General features: G+C 51.7%; 1 protein-coding gene across 4 annotated transcripts in view; it reads right to left on the minus strand.

Annotated features, from left to right (window-relative positions):
- Positions 1-19,944, minus strand: part of ASXL1 (ASXL transcriptional regulator 1) — a 136,795-nt gene that overhangs the window by 48,575 nt on the left and 68,276 nt on the right. For all 4 annotated transcript variants that reach the window (XM_085619490.1, XM_085619493.1, XM_085619489.1 and 1 more), the window contains one exon: positions 10,357-10,954. In XM_085619490.1, coding sequence (XP_085475616.1) covers positions 10,357-10,954 — 598 coding nt within the window. The remainder of the gene's footprint in view (positions 1-10,356; positions 10,955-19,944) is intronic.

Genomic DNA, 19,944 nt, shown 5'->3' on the forward strand with positions numbered 1-19,944 from the left:
TGTTACAATAAATGACCAACCTCTTCCATTTAGCCGCATAGCAAGCTCTGGTGGTGGGTCTCCTGGCCTCCTTGATGATATCCATACAGTCAAGTGGCAGGTTCAGGTAGCCAAACTCTAAGCCTTCAGGAGCTAGATTGCCAGGTTCAGCTGTTGCGGATCTGGGTACTGAATTTCGCCATGGTTCTGCGTTAGAAGTGCGGGTTTGATCCGCAGCCTCTGATGCGGCACTACGGAAAGTTCTAGAAAGGTGGTGTACCATGGTTGGCGCACCCATGTGGGAGCAACTAGGATGAGTGTCAGAGAGGGTTGTCGCAGTTTGCGTGCCACTAGCGGTATCAATGGCGCTGGGGGAAAAGCGTACGCAAATCTGCCGGACCAGTTCATCCATATCGCATTGCCCTGTGACTGAGGATGTGGGAACCTGGCGGCAAAGCTTTTGCATTTTGCGTTTTCGTTTGTGGCGAATAGGTCTATCTTTGGATGACCCCACTGTTGGAAGTACGGTTGGAGTACTGATGGGTGTAGCTCCCACTCGTGCATCTGGTGGCTGTGTCTGCTGAGCAGATCCGCTATCTGGTTGTCCTTGCCGGGGAGGTGTTCTGCCATGAGGAATATGTTCCTCTGAATGGCCCACTTCCACATGCTCTGAGCCAGATGAGACAACTGTGGAGAGTGTGTTCCTCCTTGCTTCTGTATGTAGTACATGGCAGTCATGTTGTCCGTCCGGATCAACACGACTTTGTTGCACAAGTGTACTTTGAATGCCTTCATGGCTAGGAAGATTGCCATCAGTTCCAGAACATTGATGTGCATCTTCTTTTGTTGCGTTGTCCATAGTCCCTGCACTGTGTAAGTGAGTACATGAGCTCCTCAACCCTGGAGAGAGGCGTCCGCTGTCAGTATTATTTGTGGAACAGGCTCCTGGAACGGTCGGCCCTTGCAAAGGTTTTGTGGATTCCACCAATGCAGAGAGTTGTATGCCCGACCGCTCACCAACACTAGGTCTTTTAATTGCCTGATTCCATTGACGTGCCAAGCACTCCTGAAGCGGGCGCATATGTAGTCTCGCGTGAGGGACTATGAAAATGCAGGAGGCCATCATGCCTATCAACTGCATGAACACTCGTGCAGGAAGTGAGTGTTGAGGTTTGACTTTTGAGATCAGCAGTTGTATGCTGTTGATTCTCACTAAAGTTGGTTGAGCCGTGGCAGCCAGAGTGTTGATTATGGCGCCTAAGTATTGTTGCACGTGGGCAGGTTGGAGATGTGATTTGGAGTAATTTAGTGAGAATCCCAGATCGTGAAGAAGGTGAATGGTGTGGGACATGTGGGTGGCACATTGTTGTGCTGACTTGGCCTGAACTAGCCAGTTGTCCAGATAAGGGAAGACGTGAATGTTTTGTCTTCGCAGATGCGCGGCCACTGTCGCCAGGCACTTGGTAAAGACCCTGGGTGCTGTTGTTACTCCGAAGGGGAGAACTTTGAACTGATAGTGATTCCCTTGAATAGTGAACCTGAGGTATTTCCTGTGTGAAGGGTGTATGGGTATGTGGAAGTATGCATCCTTTAGGTCTAGCGTGGCTAAGAAATCTCCGACTGAGTAGAGGGAGAAACTGCTGTAGGGTGAGCATATGGAAATGCTCTGACAGAATAAATTGGTTTAGGGGTCGCAGGTCTAGAATAGGACTGAGCGAGCCGTCCTTTTTTGGGATTAAGAAGTACAGAGAGTACACTCCTGTTCCCTGCTGGTTGATGGGCACTACTTCTATTGCTCCTTTTGTCAGCATAGCTAGCACTTCCTGCTGTAATAATGCCAAGTGCTCGACTGACATAGGACGGTGCTTTGGTGGTATGTGGGGTGGGGTGGACTTTAGTTCTAGACAGTACCCATGCTGGATGATGTCCCTGACCCACCTGTCTGTGGTGATGTTTTTCCACGCGGACAGGAACAGCTGGAGTCGCCCCCCGACAGGTGTTATGTGGTCGGGGGTAAGGAGAGGGCGTCATGGTTTGTTTTTTGGAGAGGACCTGGTGTTGCCATAACCACGTCCTCTGCCTTTGGTGCTGGCTCCACGATATCCACCCTTGTTGTTTATGTCATAGGTGCCGTGTGTGCCACTTTTAGCATACTGCTGCTGTGACCCCTGACCCTTTGGTGCTCCCCTTCTAGGGTAGTGTCGACGTCTGGGCCGAATAAGTATTCTGTGTTAACTGGTAAGTTCAGGATATTGTTTTGGATCTCGGGCTTGAAGCCTGAGATGCGTAACCAGGCATGGCGTCGTAGCATGACGCTTGTGTTTATTGCTCTAGCCGCTGTGTCAGCTGCGTCGAGTGCGCATTTTATGGATGCATTAGTGAGGAGTTGTCCTTCCCTGATGAGTAGTTCGGCTGACTCTTTATACTCATCTGGTAGATGTTGGAGCAGTGACTCTAGCGTGTCGTAATGTGACCTGTCATAGCGTGCCAGGAGTGCCTGTGTATTGGCAATGCGCAGGATGTTCGCTGCCTGCGCTGCAATTCGTTTCCCAGATGTTTCTAGGACTTTTGACTCCTTGTCTGGGGGAGGAGCATCACCAGTTGTCTGAGTGGGCTCTCTTGCGAGCATTGGCAACCACAATGGAGTCCAATGGCAGCTGACCCCTAATATATTTAGGGTCACCGGGTGCAGGCCTGTACTTTTTTTCAATTCTTGGATTTAACACCCTTGCTCTTGTGGTGTCCTTGAAAATGTCTTTGGCAGGTTTGAGAAACCCTTTTAACATGGGCAGAGTTTTAACAGTTTTCTCTGAAGATGCAAAAGTGTCAAGCAAGAAGTCTTCTTCAATGTCATCAGAATGGAGTTCCACCCCATGATGATCAACAGCCCGTTCGATGAGGGCATTAAAGGCAGCAGTGTCCTCGGTGGGAGACGGTTTTACGTTATAGAGCTGCGCCTCCTGGGTATGTGGCGTGTCCCCTTGGTCTGTGGGGTCATCCCATGCCTGATCCTGGTCTTGTAGGTGCTCATCAGGATCTACGTCTCCAGGGTAGATGGTATCATCCCCGCCATAGTCCTGTATTGCGTCCGAGTCGGAAGGCGTAGGAGAGAAGGACTGCGGATTTGGATGGGAGGGTTGGAAGTGTTCCTGGAGCACTGGTTCCGGCCCCGCTGGCAGTTTGCGTTCAAGAGGAATTTTGTAGGGCTCCTCTTCCCTAACTGGCGTTATTTTGCGTTTGTGGAGCATTAGCCTGCCAGTGTCAATAAATTGTGGCCCCGAAGAGTCTTGCTCTGTGAGTCCGGAGATGGTGGACTGTGTGTGGAGGACACGTGTCCGAATCTCGAATAGTTTCGGCGCCGAGGGCGGTGGCAACCCATGTGAGAAGTTGGCCTGATGTATGATGTCACTAGTTATAGTGTACACCTTATATCAGTCCAAATACCCTTATGGTGATTGGTTGTAAAGTCAACCTTATAGACCAGCTATCCTAGTGGTAGCATGGACAAGAGCAGTCTTAGGCTAAACTCTGAATGGCATGTGAAGCCAGCTGTGATACCATATATAATCCCTTGAATACCAAATGAAAGGACACCACAACAGATATATATATAAAATAAAGTGTATTTATTCTAAGCAAACCCTCAGCACTCTTTATGAGTTTAGAGGTAAGTACAACACAGTCTTATTAATGCATACAGTAAGTCACACAGGTAAGTAATACAGTTAGGCCCTAGGGGCCACGCAAACCATATACTAAAGAAGTGGTATAAGAACCACTGTCACGGAAATAGAATAGGCCTAGGCCTAGGGAATCGCTGGGGCTACACTACACTAGCGTTAGTTAGGAAGTGGGAGGCCCACGGGATTCGTGTGCAGAGTGGAAACACTCACGCGTAATGCGTAAAAGTCAATAGCAATGTTACAGTTTAGAAATAGATAGATTTAGGACACTTCCGGAGTAGCTAGGAAGTTGAGACTTGAAAACTAGACACTAGGATAGTCACTATCCTGATGAGCACCGGAGTACCCAAGTTACCTAGCCCACAGGCTGCGGGTGCATAGGGGTGAAGATGCGTCGTTTTCGTCGTCGACTCCTATGGATGCCTGAAGAAAGATGCTGACAGGCAGTCAGGAGAGAGTGTCCGGTGGATCCCAAGCCTGGGATCAAGAAGAGAAGAAACCTGCAAGCAGAGGGGACAGAGTCAAGGTCACTAGCCAGTGACCACGTGGAACCAGGCGATGTCGTGAAGAGTTGCAGGTGAAGGTGAAGCTTGTCGCTGCAGCCAGGAGGACCAGGAAGCGTCGAGGACGACCAGGACCAGGAGGCGAGCTGTCCCACGAAGGCTCTTGCTGTCGGCGGCGTCGAAGTTGGACTAGGACTCACCAAGCCTTGGCAAGCGGAACCCACGAAGAACAAGGGACTTGCTTCTGGTGCAGACCAGGAAGGTCTGGGGTGCGTCTTCTTTGCAGAGAAGCGGGAGCCAGTCTGGAGGAGGCAAACCAGCGCAGAAGATTTCAGGGAGCGTCGTCACAAAGGCCACTAGCCAGCGGGCAAGCAACCGGACAGACGCGGCAAGCAGGAAAATGCTGAAGGGCCCCACGCAGGACTCGTGGAGTGTGGGGGGCTGGTCTTCGGTGCAGATGGTGCTTGGGGTTGGGGCTTCTCAATCCCCGGTGCACAACTTCGAGGGTACCTCAGAAGCTGCGCTGTAAGTTACTAGCCACTTTTCCCAGGTAGCCGGTCCCACGTCGCTCGTCGCCTCCACGGATCTCAGCTCTGCTGCAGATGTGGATGAGGGTCGGAGAAGTCTGGAAATCAAGGCTCTGGTCGGGCTCTGCAATCGGTTCCTCGTCGAACGTTTCACAAAGCAAAGGGTAGTCACTTGATGGTGCCTGTTTGCACAGGGTAGCCACTCCTTGGCTACAAGGGAGATTCTTCAGTCTTCTTCTTTCGTCGAATGTCGAAGGTCCAGAGTTTCTGTTCAGTTTTGCAGGTTCAGGATAATCTAATCTCTTGAGGCCCAACTCCCACTCTTATACTAATCTGGGGGGCTGGGATACCTGCTAGGTCACGCCTTATGGGTGGGACCTGGGAGGGGGTGGTTACACCCACTTCCCTTTGTCCAGTTTCGCGCCAGAGCTGGGGCTGGAGTGCCCCAGCGCCGGTTTGAACTGGACTATGCAAGGAACACCTTGTGTGCCCCAGGCATGTCTCATTCCTTTCAGCCCACCCTGCCCCAATACACTAAAGGCTGTCTGGGGAGGTGCTAGCACCTCCCCAAGCAGGAAACCTATTGTCCAGGCCTCCCTGGCTGGGATCACTCCCAGCTGCAGGAGGTCAGACTTGTGTCGTGGCAGCAGCATCCATTTTGTGATGCTGAGGCTTTGGTCAGAGGCTAACAGTTGAAGTATGATTTTAACATGTCTTTCCCTCTAGAAGGGGGGAATAATATTCTCATGTCCAGAAATGGCATGGGGGTATTATTCCCGAGTGTTAGACACCTTACACGACATGTTTTGATAAAGCCAAACCATAGTTACCATAACCGTCTAAGATTATAAGGTACTTTAAGAGTATATGGTAGGCTATATCATAGAACAGCTATAAGGACTTGGTTCCGAAAGCTGCAGACAGGCTCAGCTCATGCTAGAGCACCATCTCACATGTTACCAAGCACTCTGCCTCCAGGATTGTCAAGGCCTGCCATAGGAGTGACTGATAGGTACACATGGGTCTATATGTAAGTTAGGTATAGGAATACTACACCTAAGCAAGGGGTGATTACACGACCTTGCCCCAGCTGAGTGATCAGCCAGTTGTGTCAAAATGGAAGGCCAGGCCAGGGGTGGCACAATACATGCTGCAGCCCCTGGTAGGCCTAGGGTACACCTATGCCCTGGGTACCTAGGGTACACTGTACAGGGCCCAATAAGGTGATCCTATCCAAATGGGTTATGCACCTAAAGTACATAGTAGTAATTTAGAGAGAGAACAGCAGGGCTGTGGGTCTGATTAGCAGGCCCACAGCCACATCTAAGTCGAAAACCAGTAAAGCAAAAGCAAAAAGTGGGGGTGAACATAGAAAGCAGACCCTACTCTCCTACAACCCAAACGTAATGTTGGTGGGCTCCGAGTGCGTTTTAGAGGTTTTGGTTGTGTCGGGCACCGAGTGGAGGGCTGCCCTGTCACGGATACGTTGCAGAGATTCGGAGACCTGCTGCACAGTGAACGCCGCTGGTGGTTTGATGGGCACCGTAGTGGTAGGCGTCGAGGCCGGCCCTGACTTTTTTGCAGGAAGGGGTTCATCGGTCCGAAGGGAGGTATCGACGCTGCCGAAGACTTAGTCGGCGCCGTTGCGCTAGATGTTGACATAGCCGGCGCGGCCATTTTAACTGCGGAGGTTATGGCCTTCGATGTCGGTGCCGCAGGTCTCGGTGCCTTGTGGTGCCCGAGGGCTTTCTTTTTCTGGTTGGCAGCCGCATCTGCTGCGGTGAGCTCGGCACCGAAGTCTCTTTGTACACGGTCGGGGCCGATGACCTTTTTTGGCGTCTGAGTAGTGGATGGCTTCGACGTCTTCAAAACCGAAAGTGAAACTGGTGGTGGTCGGATCGAAGGGACTGGTGCGATGGATGGTTTTGGGTTTACGAACCCGGTCGTCTTCGGTAATATTGGCTCTTGCAAAGTGTTCGAGGCCGGGGCCGAAGAACCATGTGTTTGATCTTGGGTAAGGCCCGAAGGAGATTCCTCGACCGGAGCCTTCTGACGACGTACTGTTTCGGCCTCCGTTTCGACGGATTGGCCTAGCTCCCTCGGAGAGCTGTCTTCTTCGGCCCCGTAGGCCTCGTCGTAGTCTCCTACCTCATCGACTGCTTCTTCACGTTGAAAGATCACTTCGTTGTCTTCCGATCGGGAATCATGATCGGAAGCGGGGCTTGAGACTACTTCCACGCTCTCGGCATCCTCGTCCTCGGTGCTGAATATGTTGGTTGGGGCCGGCGCTGCTTGTTGCGCCTCCAGTCTCGCTGCTCTTCGATTCCGCAGAGTCTTTTTGGATCGGAATCGGGCACAGGCCATGCATTTCGATTCGTCGTGATCCGGCGAGAGACATTTATTGCAGACCGGGTGGACGTCGATATGGGGGTACTTCGCGTGGCATAGTGGACACCTTTTGAATGGAGTCCTCGATTCCATCGTCGATGGAGCTTCGATGTTCGGACCAAATGGATCCGAAAGTTGGTTAGGAAGGTGCGAAGCACTAAAGTAAGTAGTCGACACCGAACGGGAACAGTACCGACGAAACTAAAGGCCTTTTGGCCTAAAAACTGAATATTCCTAAGTTGAGCTAAGATAGCACATCCGAACCCAATGGCGGAAAAAAACAATCTAAGGATGGAGAGGATGCCCATGCGCACTGTGGTCCAGGGGAGGAGTCACCTATCTCGTGATACTTCGAAGACTCTTCCAGGACAACAACGTGCAAACATCCGGTCCCAACACTAGGCGGCGATCTATGCACAGATATGAATTCAGCAGCCCACATGCCTCGAACATGATTGTACCTTGCAAGAAGGCCCATAGATGCGGCCATACGCCAATGGAACTCTTTTCTCCACCACAGCTATATTTTCACTTTCTTTATCAGGCAGCGGGGCATCTCCAGAGGCCTGTCAGTTGTCTCACTTTCCAGCAGTGTTGATAACCAGGGAGTCTGGTGGAAGTTGGTCCCGGATGTAGATGGGGTCAGATGGGGACCTTATACTTTTTATCCACCGAGTGTTAGAACTAGGGTTATAACAGGGTCTTTAAAAATGTCTTCTGTATGCCTAAGCATGCCCTTGAGCATTGGGAGGTATTGTGAGGCTCTGAGTGAAAGAAAGTGTTTTGAAGTAGAAGTCTTCTTCTAAGGGTTCTTTATGGAGTGCCACTTGGTGGAAAGCAGTAGCTCTCCTTATAAACTCCTGATAGGATGTGGAGTCATTAGGAGGGGAAGACAGATGGAGATAAAAATCTGCGTCTGTGTCCTCTGGTGGGTCTAAATCATAGGTATCCCAGGGGTCGTTATATGGTGGAGTACATAAAGTGTCCTGACCCCCAACATGTCCAGCTATATCAGAATGTAGAGACCCTTGATGTGAAATATCCAGTGGGTTCTTTGTAGAATGTGGTGGAGGGTGAAGTTGGTGGAGGTGGTGCAAGAGATAAAGGACTGGTGGCCTTGTCTGCCTTCCTGAGGTTTTTTTTTTTAGGAACAGGTATGTTCAGAGCCTCCTGGAAAGACAGATGTCTTTTGGGTGGTGGAGGAATCTGTGGAGAAGAGTGGGCAAGGATTCGGCCCATACGAGGCCGATGACAAATTTGCTTTTGTCTAGCATCCGTTGCTATTCAAGTCGATGGGAGGATTGGCTTCACTTGTCAGTCAGAAATAGGCTTCGAAATTCAGGTCCGATACAGGTTTCGGTTTTGGCACCGAAGCTCTGCTCAGCTTCGAAACGGTGGACCTTGGTGGAATTCGGTTTGGTGCCGATGGTTGGGTAGGCACCAGCTGGCGTTTGGAGACTGAAATTATCAATGCCGAAGGTTTTGGCTTTGGTTGGTTTTTCGGCGGGGTGTCAAACAGTTGCTCAGCGCCAACCATGGCAGGATGACAGTGGTGGACCACTGTATGACGTTCCAGAGTCGTCAAATGCCTTTTGGGCTGATCGAAACTGAGCACAATACCCGCTGCCCCTAAATTCACAGACTGCTGAGCAGGAGTTATGCCCTCCATCTCCAGGTCCACCTCTAATCCGGAGCTGCCCCTGATTGAGAACGCCTCTTTCTCCACAACTGACTGTTAAGGATGTGTTCTTCCTCCTAGACGCAGTCATGATCGAAAATGCCTAGAGTGTCCTCTATGCTCCTCCGTGACATCTCGAGCCGATGTGTGCAATGGTCTTGAAGGGTTTTCTTAGAGCGGAAGGAGCAGCGGGCCGCCACAATCCGCTTCTCTCTGTTCAGGTGACATGCAAAGATTGCAGATCTGGTGTAAATCGGTCCGTGGGTACTTCCCATGGCAGTAAGCACAACAACAGAAGGGGGGCCATTCCATCACCAGCAAGGCATTCTTGGAAAATGGGATGGAGGCTGAAGGCGGGCCAAAGGCCGAGGCCCTGTGGGGGCCATGGTTGAAACATCGACGAAGTATGAAATACCTAAGATTCTGAAACTCAATCGAAAAACATACCAAAAGGGTCGGTAGTTAGCGAACTGAAAAGAGCACCGCAATAGTATTGAACCGAAGCGCAGGCACGCATGTCCAAACCTGGCGGCAGAAAGAAAACAATCGACTTGATGCCCATGCACATTATCACCAAGGAGGAGTCCCTCTACTTCTCAATTTGAAATAAAGACATGCACACATCCGGACCCAACACTTGATGGCAGGAGTACGCTTAGCTTGTGCATCTACAGCCACACAAGGCTCAAACAGTGTATTCCTATTTTCCAAAGCAAGATGTGTTTAAGACTGCCTTCCTCCGCGGTTAAAATGTAACAAAGCTCTTGAAAAGAAAAAACCCTCACAGGCAGCCCCTTTCCCAAAGTATAACTAGCCATCTTTCAGTTGCTGATTGCTGTATTCAGATGAAAAACTGGTATGGAGATGAAACCTTAACTCACAGGGTATTAATTTGTGTCGAAATAGCAGGATAAATTCCCTTTTCCAGCAGCATAACCAAGTACTCCATTGCCACACAATTCCAGTCGACCATAGTATTGTTTACACTATTCAGCATACAATAAACCATTCCCTCCAGATGACGTGCAAAATAGCAAGAGCAGGGATGAAGGAGAAACTAGACAAACCAAGTACTGTGAAAGATATTTTTAAGCTTACTAGCCTTGTCTGGAGATTTGTTCATTATCTGCTGAAGACGCACCCTGCAACTGGACATTTAGAATTTGAAGAAATACAAAAAGTGGCCTAAGCTATGCATTACTGGAAATAAATCAGGACGTCTACTTGTCTAAATATACTAGTATTTCACTCATTTTTAAAAAACTTTTACGTGAGGTTAAATTATCCCTGTACCTTTCTACAAACATCACCACTGGATTCATTATCAAGCGAGAAAGGAGTGTGATCTTCCAATGTTCCGCAAACTAGCACCTTTTTGGAAAAACTTACACTTTATACCATATCAATTGACCACCATTTGCTAACTGTGTATTCAAATATATAAAATACGACTGGACGTTGCCATCCATAACTTTTGCTCTGAGGGACAAAATTTGATGTGTGCAGACCTTGTGGAACAATAGGGAGTCACATCACTAGGATTTAAATATCTGCCACATCATGAACAGCTGTCAAGCAGCTGCCGAAGGTTCACATACCCGGATAGGTGGGACTTTGGGCTCCTCTTTGGTGGGCTGTGGCTTTTCGGTGCTAACACACTCAATTGTGTTACGAAAGGACTGGCGATCATCAAGACGGGGCTTCTTTTCGGAGAAGGAGCTAGAGGCTGTGACCTCTTCAATGCACTTTCGCTTCTGGTCCTTCAATTCTTGGTCTGTGCAGTCTCGTGGTAGGAATGGAACCCTTCCGTCAGATAAATTTAAAGAGGGCAGCATTTCTGAACTACTGAGAAGCGTGGAGGGTGAGGAGGTTGATTCACTTCGTGTATCTGGTGCAGCAGCCAGACGACAATATCTTTCTCCTTCTTCCAAGACCCTCTCCAGATTTCTCTCACTGTCAATAGATGACTTTGGATCGCTTTCTGTTGCTTCAACACAAGGGGATGTTTCGGTCTTTGGTTCTTTGCAACTGCTCTTAGGTCTGCTTCTTGGCGCTGGTCGAGAACGTTTCTTGCACTGCAAGTCTCTTAACCTCCTGGATGCTCCGACTACCTCCACCGGAGATTGTAGCTCTACCTGGTTTTCAACAGGTTGTTGCAAGCAAATTTGCTCAGTCTGCTCTCTAGTCAACCCCAATCTGAAAAGCAAGTAAAGACAGTTTAAGTGGAGAAGCTTTAAAGTAATATACTACCTTAACAAAAGTATAACAACAAATAATTACAAATACTCAAATAATTGTTATGTGCAGGCGATGCCCAGTCCTAACTCTAAAAGGTATAACAGAGCATAAAAGCTTTTTCAAATAGGTTCAAGAACAAAAAAGGCAACATTGTATGCTTTTCACATTAATGGCAACAAGAGGTAGAGGGGGTGCAAGGGTAATTAACAGTGGGATTAAAAAAAAGGGGCCTAGAAGGCACACAAAGAATGATTAAAGAGGGTATTACCACATGATGGGCTATTACCAGTTGAGGCATCGTTAAGGCAGAATGATGCATTCGTTGCGTAGTGACTGATCCTGTGGGTATTGAAGGAACGTTTAATAGCTAATTTGTTAATGTACATTTCCATGTACTGCACCAAAGCAGAAACATAACTTAGCATGGAAATCCAAAACAGATCCCCAAGTGGCAAGTTCAACCCATTCTAAAGGTCTGCTGGCCGTCTTCGCATCCAGCTCTTTGTCCTCCAAGCTGCACAGTGGATGTATTGAATATCTCTAAATATTTTTTCTTGCTGAATGCTCTAGTGCTTTAGAACAGAGATCCTACAATGTCTTATCTAGCTAATATCCTTTCAGTACCTCCTTCAGAACGAATAGTTTCTTACCTGTCGGTGTAGTTTTGCAGCTTGAAGATCTTTCTGGATTCACTATGCTGTGCATTATGCCGCGATCTTGTGGTTGGGTCCAGATTCGTAGTCTTTTCTTTCTTTTTTTGTAGCCCAGGTGGGCGGCGACGACCCACCATTTGGTGCACCTCCCGTGACGTCGTCGTGCTTCCTGCGGAAGTCCCACCTTTGGGGCGCCATCTTCGGGTTCTTTTTTCCCTTTTTTTTTTTTTAACCCTAGGCGATTGATTAGTCCTTCAGTCTATTTTCTGTACCTTTTTATTCCTTCTGATGTTTTCATTTCACCCCCTCTTTCTCCAGCCTCATCTTACTGGTGGAGGTGGGAGGGTTCGCTAGTGAATCCAGAAAGATCTTCAAGCTGCAAAACTACACCGACAGGTAAGAAACTTCGTTTTGCAGCGTGAATCTTTCTGGATTCACTATGCTGTGCATAGACTTAGTAGCGGTTTTCCTAATTTTGTGGCGGCTGGGTGGTAGATGAGCGTTGGTCGTTGAAAATGTGTTGAAGCACCTTCTGTCCAACCTGTGCTTCCTTGTTCATCTGAATGTCCACGCAGTAGTGTTTCGTGAACGTGTGCACAGATGCCCAAGTTGCTGCTAGACATATGTCCTGAATGGGCGTGTTCGCCAGGAAGGCAACGGTGGCCCCCTTCTTCCTTGTGGAGTGAGCCTGAGGTCCCTCTGCTAGTTCCTGTCCAGCCTGTTTGTGGCAGAATTGAATACTGAGGGCAATCCATCTAGCGATGGTGCCCTTAGTCACTGGTCTAACCATGAAGCTAGTAGCAAAGGACACAAACAACTGCTTTGATTTCCTGAGTTCCTTGGTTCTCTCAATGTAGTGCATCACCGCTTTTCTAGCGTCGAGGGTGTGCAGAGCCCTTTCTGCGTTTGAAGTCGGGTTTTGGAAGAAACTCGGTATCTGAATACTCTGGTTCATGTTCACGCCGACACCACCTTGGGCATGAAGTGTGGGTCTGTTCTCAGGACTATCCTGTTCTTGTGAATCTGAATGTAGGGTTCCTGTAGCGTTAGCGCTTGAAGCTCGCTCACCCTGCGTAGTGAGGTTATGGCCACCAGAAAGGCCGTTTTCATCGTCAACATTTGCAGTGTGGCCTTGTGAATGGGTTCAAACGGTGCCTTCATGAGCTCCGTCAGTACCACATTGAGATTCCATGCTGGCGGCGGCAATCGTTTAGGAGGGGCAATTCTTTTGGCTCCTTCCATGAATCTCCTCACAACCTGCGAAGTGAAGAAACTTCCACCCTTCTCACCTCTGGTGTAGGCTACGATCGCCGCTAGGTGTACCCTTAGGGAGCTCAAGCAGAGGTTACTCTTTAGAAGGTGTGTGAGGTACCTCAGTACTGTTGAGTCTCTTGTCATTCTGTTTTGCAGGCCCTTCTTCCTGCACCACACAGTAAATCTCTGCCATTTGGCGCTGTAGCATTTTCGTGTAGTTGGTTTCCTTGCCTCCCGCAGCACCCGCATAGTGCTAGGAGCCAATTTAAGGTGAGCGAACTCTAGGTCTTCAGGAGCCATGCCGCCAGGTTGAGGCTCTCTGGCTCCGGATGCAGGACCTCTCCGTTTTGCATGGAGAGCAGGTCCCTTCTTCTCTCGAACCTGTGGGGATTGCCCTGTGCCATTTCTTGAATTTGTGAGAACCATGTCTGCCTTGCCCACTGCGGAGCCACTAGGATCAGAGTCATGTTGCTGGTTCTGCACTTGTCGAGCACACTGTGCAACAGGGGTATCGGTGGAAAGGCGTAGGCAAATGTCCTCGACCAGCTTATCCATAGGGCATTTCCTTGGGATTGTTGATCTGGTTGCCTGGACGCGAAGCTTTGGCATTTTGCATTTTGGCGTGTTGCAAACAGGTCTATTGTGGGAGTTCCCCATCTCTGGAAAAGCTTCTCCGCTTCCTGGCCACTTAGCTCCCACTCGTGTGATGCCGAGGTCTGCCTGCTTAGCCAGTCTGCCTCCACATTGTCCTTCCCTGGAAGGTGAATTGCCAGTAGATCTATCCTGAGAGGTATGGCCCATCTCCAAATCTCCTGTGCCAGAGAGGAGAGAGGGAACTACTGTGTCCCCCCCTGCTTGTTGATGTAGAACATTGCCGTGGTGTTGTCTGTTTGAACCAACACCCTCTGGTTGTACAGGTGCCTCTGGAATGCCTTCAGGGCTAGCAGGATGGTTTTCAATTCGAGGTAATTGATATGGCGTACCGCATCTGCTGGAGCCCACAGACCCCTCACTCTGAGATTGTCCATGTGCGCTCCCCATCCCTTTTGCGATGCGTCCGTGGTAATGGTCATTGTTGGGTTTGGTGGTGTCAGGCTTCTCCCTGCTGTCATGTTGTCTCTGTTCCACCAAGTCATCTCCTCCTGCACTGCGTGCGTAACAACCACTAGATCTTCCCAACTGCCGCTTGCTTGTGACCATTGCTGTTGTAGCCATTCTTGAAATAGTCTCATGTGCAGGCGTACATTCGGCACCAGCTGGATACATGACACCATCATCCCCATCATCTTGCTCACTGACCTCACTGTCAGAGCTCGCCCCTTCTGGTAGAGACGTGTCTCCTTCAGTAGGGCCTCTGTTCTCCTGTCGCTGGGCACCACTGTGCTGTTCAGGGTGTTGATTTTTGCTCCCAGGAAAATCTTCACCTGCTCCGGTTCCAGCGATGACTTCCCCCAGTGTATCGAGAACCCCAGGTTCGTCAGAGTGTCTGTCACGCGTGTTGCGTGTCTCTCGCACTTCTCGCGTGTGTTTGCCTTGACCAGCCAGTCGTCTAGGTAGGGGTAGACATGGATCCCCTGCCTTCGTAGGTGTGCCGCGACCGCCGACAGGCATTTTGTAAAAACCCTTGGCGCCGATTTTAGCCCGACGGCCAGGGTTGTGAACTGGTAGTGTTCCTGGTCGATGTTGAACCTTAGAAGGCCCTTGTGTCTTCTGTTTATTGGAATGTGTAGGTAGTCATCCTTGAGGTCCACGGTGACCATGAAGTCCCCGTCTCTTATTTGGGGAAGCACCTCCTGCAGCGAAGTCATTTTGAACTTCTGCGTTCTGATGAACTTGTTTAGGTATCTCAGGTCCAGGATGGGTCTGACGTTTCCGTCTACTTTCGGGACCACGAAGTAGTTTGAGTAGACCCCTTTGTTGCGTTCTCTGAACGGCACTGCCTCTATGGCTCTTTTTTCTAGTAGTTTCAGGGTTTCTTCTCTGAGTAGGGCCAGTTCTTGAGCCGATCTCTGTCTTCCCCTTGGTCTTCTGTTTGGAGGTCTTTTCTCCAAATCCACGCAGTATCCGTATTGCATGACGTTCAGTATCCACTTGTCTGTGGTTATACGCTGCCACTCCTGAAGGTAGAACCTCAGCCTTCCGCCTACTGGTGTTGGATGCTCGTAGGCTTTTGATTCTTCTCTCCCCCTTGATGAACAAGTTACTTACCTTCGGTAACGATGTATCTGTAAGAAACATTAGTTAGTTAGATTCCTCACCTTAGAATATCCCCAGGCGTCAGACTGGATCCGGAAGATTTTTCGTCAGCAATACCCCTTGCGCGTCGCTAGGCGTCGTCTGCGGCTCCGCGTCAGTCGTCGGCGTCGTGCGCCGGAATGACGTCGGAGTACTTAGACGCCGCCCTCGCGCGCTGACGTCAGTTCTTGTACATAGCTTTCCGCGCCAGGAACGCAGAGCCATGCAAAGACCGACACTGGTGCCAAAAATAAAATCTAGGGGCCTGAGAAGGATAACCTTAACCCTAGATGTCAGTTCGCAGAACGGGGAGGATCGGTGAGGAATCTAACTAACTAATATTTCTTACAGATACATCGTTACCGAAGGTAAGTAACTTGTTCATCTGAAAGAAACACGTTAGTTAGATTCCTCACCGTAGAATAGATACCCAAGCAATACCATCCCCGGTGGTGGGTCTGCGAACCAAGATCACACCAGAAAGTCCTGGAGGACAGAACAGCCAAAGAAGCCATCCCTCCGGACTTGGCTGTCAAGGCAATAATGCCTGGCAAACGTGTGTAGCGAAGCCCACGTCGCCGCCTGACAGATGTCCTGCAAAGGGACACCCCGTCCCAAAGCAGTAGTAGCCGCTGTGGCCCGAGTGGAGTGGGCGCGCAGCCCAACAGGAGGGTCCTTTTTTGCCAAGGAGTAACAAATCTTGATGCACAAAACGACCCACCGAGAGATGGTCCGTTTGTGCACTGCTTCCCCTTCTTAGCACCCACGTATCCAACGAAAAGTTGGCCGTCCACCCGGAACTGCTTTGTGCGGTCCAAATAAAAGGAGAGCGCACGTTTTGGGTCCAGACGGTGGAGCCTCTCTTCCTCTTTGGAAGGATGCGGAAAGAAGGTGGGCAAGGTGACAGACTGCCCAAGATGAAATGGAGTCACCACTTTCGGAAGAAAGGAGGGACGAGGCCAAAGGACAACCTTGTCCGGATGAACAGACAGAAAAGGAGGCTTTGAAGATAAAGCCTGGAGCTCACTCACCCGTCTAGCCGAGGTGATGGCTACCAGAAAAGCAGTCTTAAGCGTCAGCAGACGAAGAGGACAATTATGAAGAGGCTCGAAGGGAGCGCACATCAGGAATGTCAAGACAAGATTCAAGTTCCACTGAGGCATTACAAAAGGGACAGGAGGGAACGTGTGAGTAATGCCTTTTAGAAAGCGTGTAACTACAGGGGACTTGAAAAGAGAAGGCTGATCAGGAAGCCGCAAGAAGGCAGAGATGGCAGCAAGATAACCTTTTAGGGTGCCCAGGGCAGAGCCCTGCCGGGCCAAAGAAAGAAGAAACAGTAGAACCTCAGAAAGAGGGGCGGAAAGGGATCCACAGCCTTTGCTGTGCACCATGCCACAAATTTGTTCCACCGGCAGGCGTATACCGTCTTTGTGGAGGGACGCCTGGCTGCCAGAATGATATCACAGACTTCAGGAGGCAAGTCAAATGGCATCAACTGCCGCCGCTCAATCTCCACGCATGGAGGTGGAGGCTGGACAGGTTCGGGTGGAGGACCGTCCCCTGCTGCTGCGACAGAAGATCCTCCCGAAGGGGCAGACGTATCGGAGGATCGGTCAACATACTGAGTAGCTCGGGATACCAGTACCTTCGTGCCCAATCCGGAGCCACCAAAATGACTTGGGCCCGGTCGTGCCTGATCTTCTTCAGCACTCTGGGCAGAAGTGGTATAGGCGGAAAGGCGTACAACAGACCGCAACTCCACTCGTGACGAAAAGCGTCGCCGAGCGAGTGCCGCCTTGGAAATTCCAACGCGCAGAACTGCTGACATTGCGCGTTCTCTTCGGTGGCGAATAGATCTAACCAAGGCTCTCCCCACTGCTGAAAGAGACCTTGCGCCACTTCAAAGTTCAGACGCCATTCGTGATCCATCATGCACCGGCGGCTGAGTTCGTCCGCTCTGGCGTTCAGAGAGCCCGCCAGATGTTGAACCACTAGGGTGACGCCCTGGTGTTCCAGCCACGTCCAGAGTCGCCGAGCCTCCTGACAAAGGGTCCACGACCCCACCCTGCCCTGTTTGTTGCAATACCACATGGCGGTGGTGTTGTCCGTGAACACCTGCACGACACTGCCCCTGACAGAGGGAAGGAAGGCTTTCAGTGCAAGTCGGATCGCTCTCAACTCCAACAGGTTGATGTGGAGACGAGACTCCGCCGGAGACCAGAGGCCTCTGATCTCCGCCTCTCCCATATGGCCACCCCATCCCAGGAGGGACGCATCTGTCACTACGACATGCTCCGGTTGGGGAAGGGAGAGGCTTCTGCCCATGACCCAATCGTGGTCCGTGAGCCACCACTGCAACTGCTGTGCAGTGCCCTCCGAGATCAAGACATGGTCGGACAGGTTGCCGTGATGCTGGGCCCACTGAAACTTCAGGTCCCACTGCAGAGCCCGCATGCGCCGCCTGGCGTGAGCCGCAACACTAGCCTGACCGAAACCCAGGATAGAGGCCGAAAGATGGGAATCAGGGCCTGAATATCCTGGACCCGCTGTTCCGGTGGATAGACCCGAAACTGCGCCGAATCGAGAACTGCTCCAATGAAGAGGAGCGTCTGAGAGGGACTCAAGTGTGACTTCGGCACGTTGATGGAAAATCCCAGCAAATGCAGGAGATCCGCCGTAGTCTGGAGGTGGGAGACGACTGTCTGGGGCGAGCCCGCCTTCAACAACCAGTCGTCGAGATAGGGGAAGACTGGAACCCCTGATCTGCGCAGATGAGCTGCGACCACCGCCATCACTTTCGTGAACACCCGAGGGGCACTGGTGAGGCCGAAGGGGAGCACGGTAAACTGAAAGTGCTCTTGGCCCACCGTGAACCGCAGGTAACGCCGGTGGGCCGGCAGGACGGGGATGTGAAAATATGCGTCCTGCAAGTCCAACGCTACCATCCAGTCTCCAGGGTCGAGGGCAGCCAGAACCTGAGCCAAAGTTAACATCTTGAACCTCTCCTTCCGGAGGAAGGCATTGACGTTCCGGAGGTCCAAGATAGGGCGTAGGCCCCCTTTGCCCTTCTTGGGAACCAGAAAGTAGTGGGAATAACAACCACAACCTACTTCTGGGCTCGGAACGCGCTCGACGGCCCCCTTGGCCAAGAGGGCCGAAACTTCCTCGTGGAGAAGATTCAAATGATCCCCCGAGATACGGTGGTGCTGCGGTGGCATGGCTGGAGGGGTCGTCTCGAAGGGGAGGGAGTAGCCCCTTCGGATGATTTGCAGCACCCACCTGTCCGATGTGATGGACCGCCAGTGGAGCAGGTGATGGCGAACTCTGCCGCCCACTGGCGTGGAATGGGCCTGAAAGCTCGGACTAGGAAGGCTTTGAGGCGGATGCTGCCGGGGTGGATGTGGGCTGACCTAGTCGTCCTCCAGAACCGCCTCGGCGGAAACCACGTCCGTGACCGCGCGCAGGTTGGTTCTGCGGCTGGTGGCTAGGCGCACGTGAGGAGGCACCCCTTCCTTGGCCACGAAAGGCGGAAGTTTGCGACCGCGGGGCCGAGAGGCCCAAGGACTTGGCCGTAGCCCGGGAGTCCTTAAAGCGATTCAGCGCACTGTCCGCTTTCTCGCCAAAAAGGCGAGTGCCATCAAAGGGCATGTCCATGAGAGTGCTCTGGACATCGCCCGAAAATGACGTGGACAGCAGCCAGGCGTGACGTCTAAGCGCCACTGTGGTAGAAATGGCCCTACCCAGCGAGTCCGTGGTGTCAAGCCCACATCGGATAGCATGTCGCGCTGCATCCCTCCCATCGGCCAGAGCCTGGGTAAGTTGTGTCCGGACCTCCTCCGGACACAGGGGCAGCGCGTCCTCCACCGCATCCCACAGAGAGTGGGAATAACGGTCCAAGAGACAAGCGGTGTTCAAAGACCGCAGGCCCAAACTAAGGGAGGAGAACAGCTTCTTGCCGAACTGTTCCAGTCTCTTGGAATCCCGGTCCGGCGGGGCGGTCGGGAAAGAGGATTGGGAGGTAGAGGCCTGGATAACCAGGCTCTCGGGGGTAGGGTGTTGGGACAGAAAACTGGGGTCGCCCGGAGCAGGGCGGTGGCGACGTTCCTGTCCACAGGAGGGACTGTGGAGGGCTTGGACCAGGTGCCCTGCAGAACGTCAATGAGGGCCTCATTGAATTGCAGCAGAGGCTCAGTGGAGCTTGCTGCAGACTGAAGCACCTCAGTGAGGACGTTAGTCCTCACAGCCACGGCAGGCAGCTCGAGCCCAAGGGCTGCGGCCGCCTTGCGCAGCACCACAGAGAAAGCAGCGCCCTCCTCCGAAGCCACAGTCGGAGGAGAGACGAATCCAGTGTCCGGAGATGTAACCAGGCCACTGGCCTCCCCCAGTTTATCTACCCAGTCCTGTGACATTTGAGCCTGAGCGGCCATAGGATCCTCGGATCCCTCCCAGTTGTCCCCATCATCCGATTCCTAGTATACAGGAGGAAGGTACGGAGCCGGGCGGTAGACATGTGTCTCTAGCGGCGCCGAACGCGGCGTCCATCGACGCCGTAGCGGCGCCGGGTCCGGAGCGGGACTGAACTGGGGCTCGACGTCGAGCGGAGTCGGCGTCGGGGGTGGTACCGGTGTCGACGCCGGCGGAGGAGGCGTGACGAGGTCGACCGGCGTCGGCAGGGACTCGGGAACGGGTCCCTCGGGCGCTTGCGGCGTCGAGGCTGGAGCCGTCGACGGCGCCGGAGCCACCGGCAGGCAAGGCAGCCCTGTCGGGTCCGCGGGGCCCGAAGGCGCGCCAGCGGGCGTCGACGGC

This window comes from Triturus cristatus, chromosome 7 (genome assembly GCF_964204655.1).
Source record: "Triturus cristatus chromosome 7, aTriCri1.1, whole genome shotgun sequence".
NCBI classification, from domain to species: domain Eukaryota; kingdom Metazoa; phylum Chordata; class Amphibia; order Caudata; family Salamandridae; genus Triturus; species Triturus cristatus.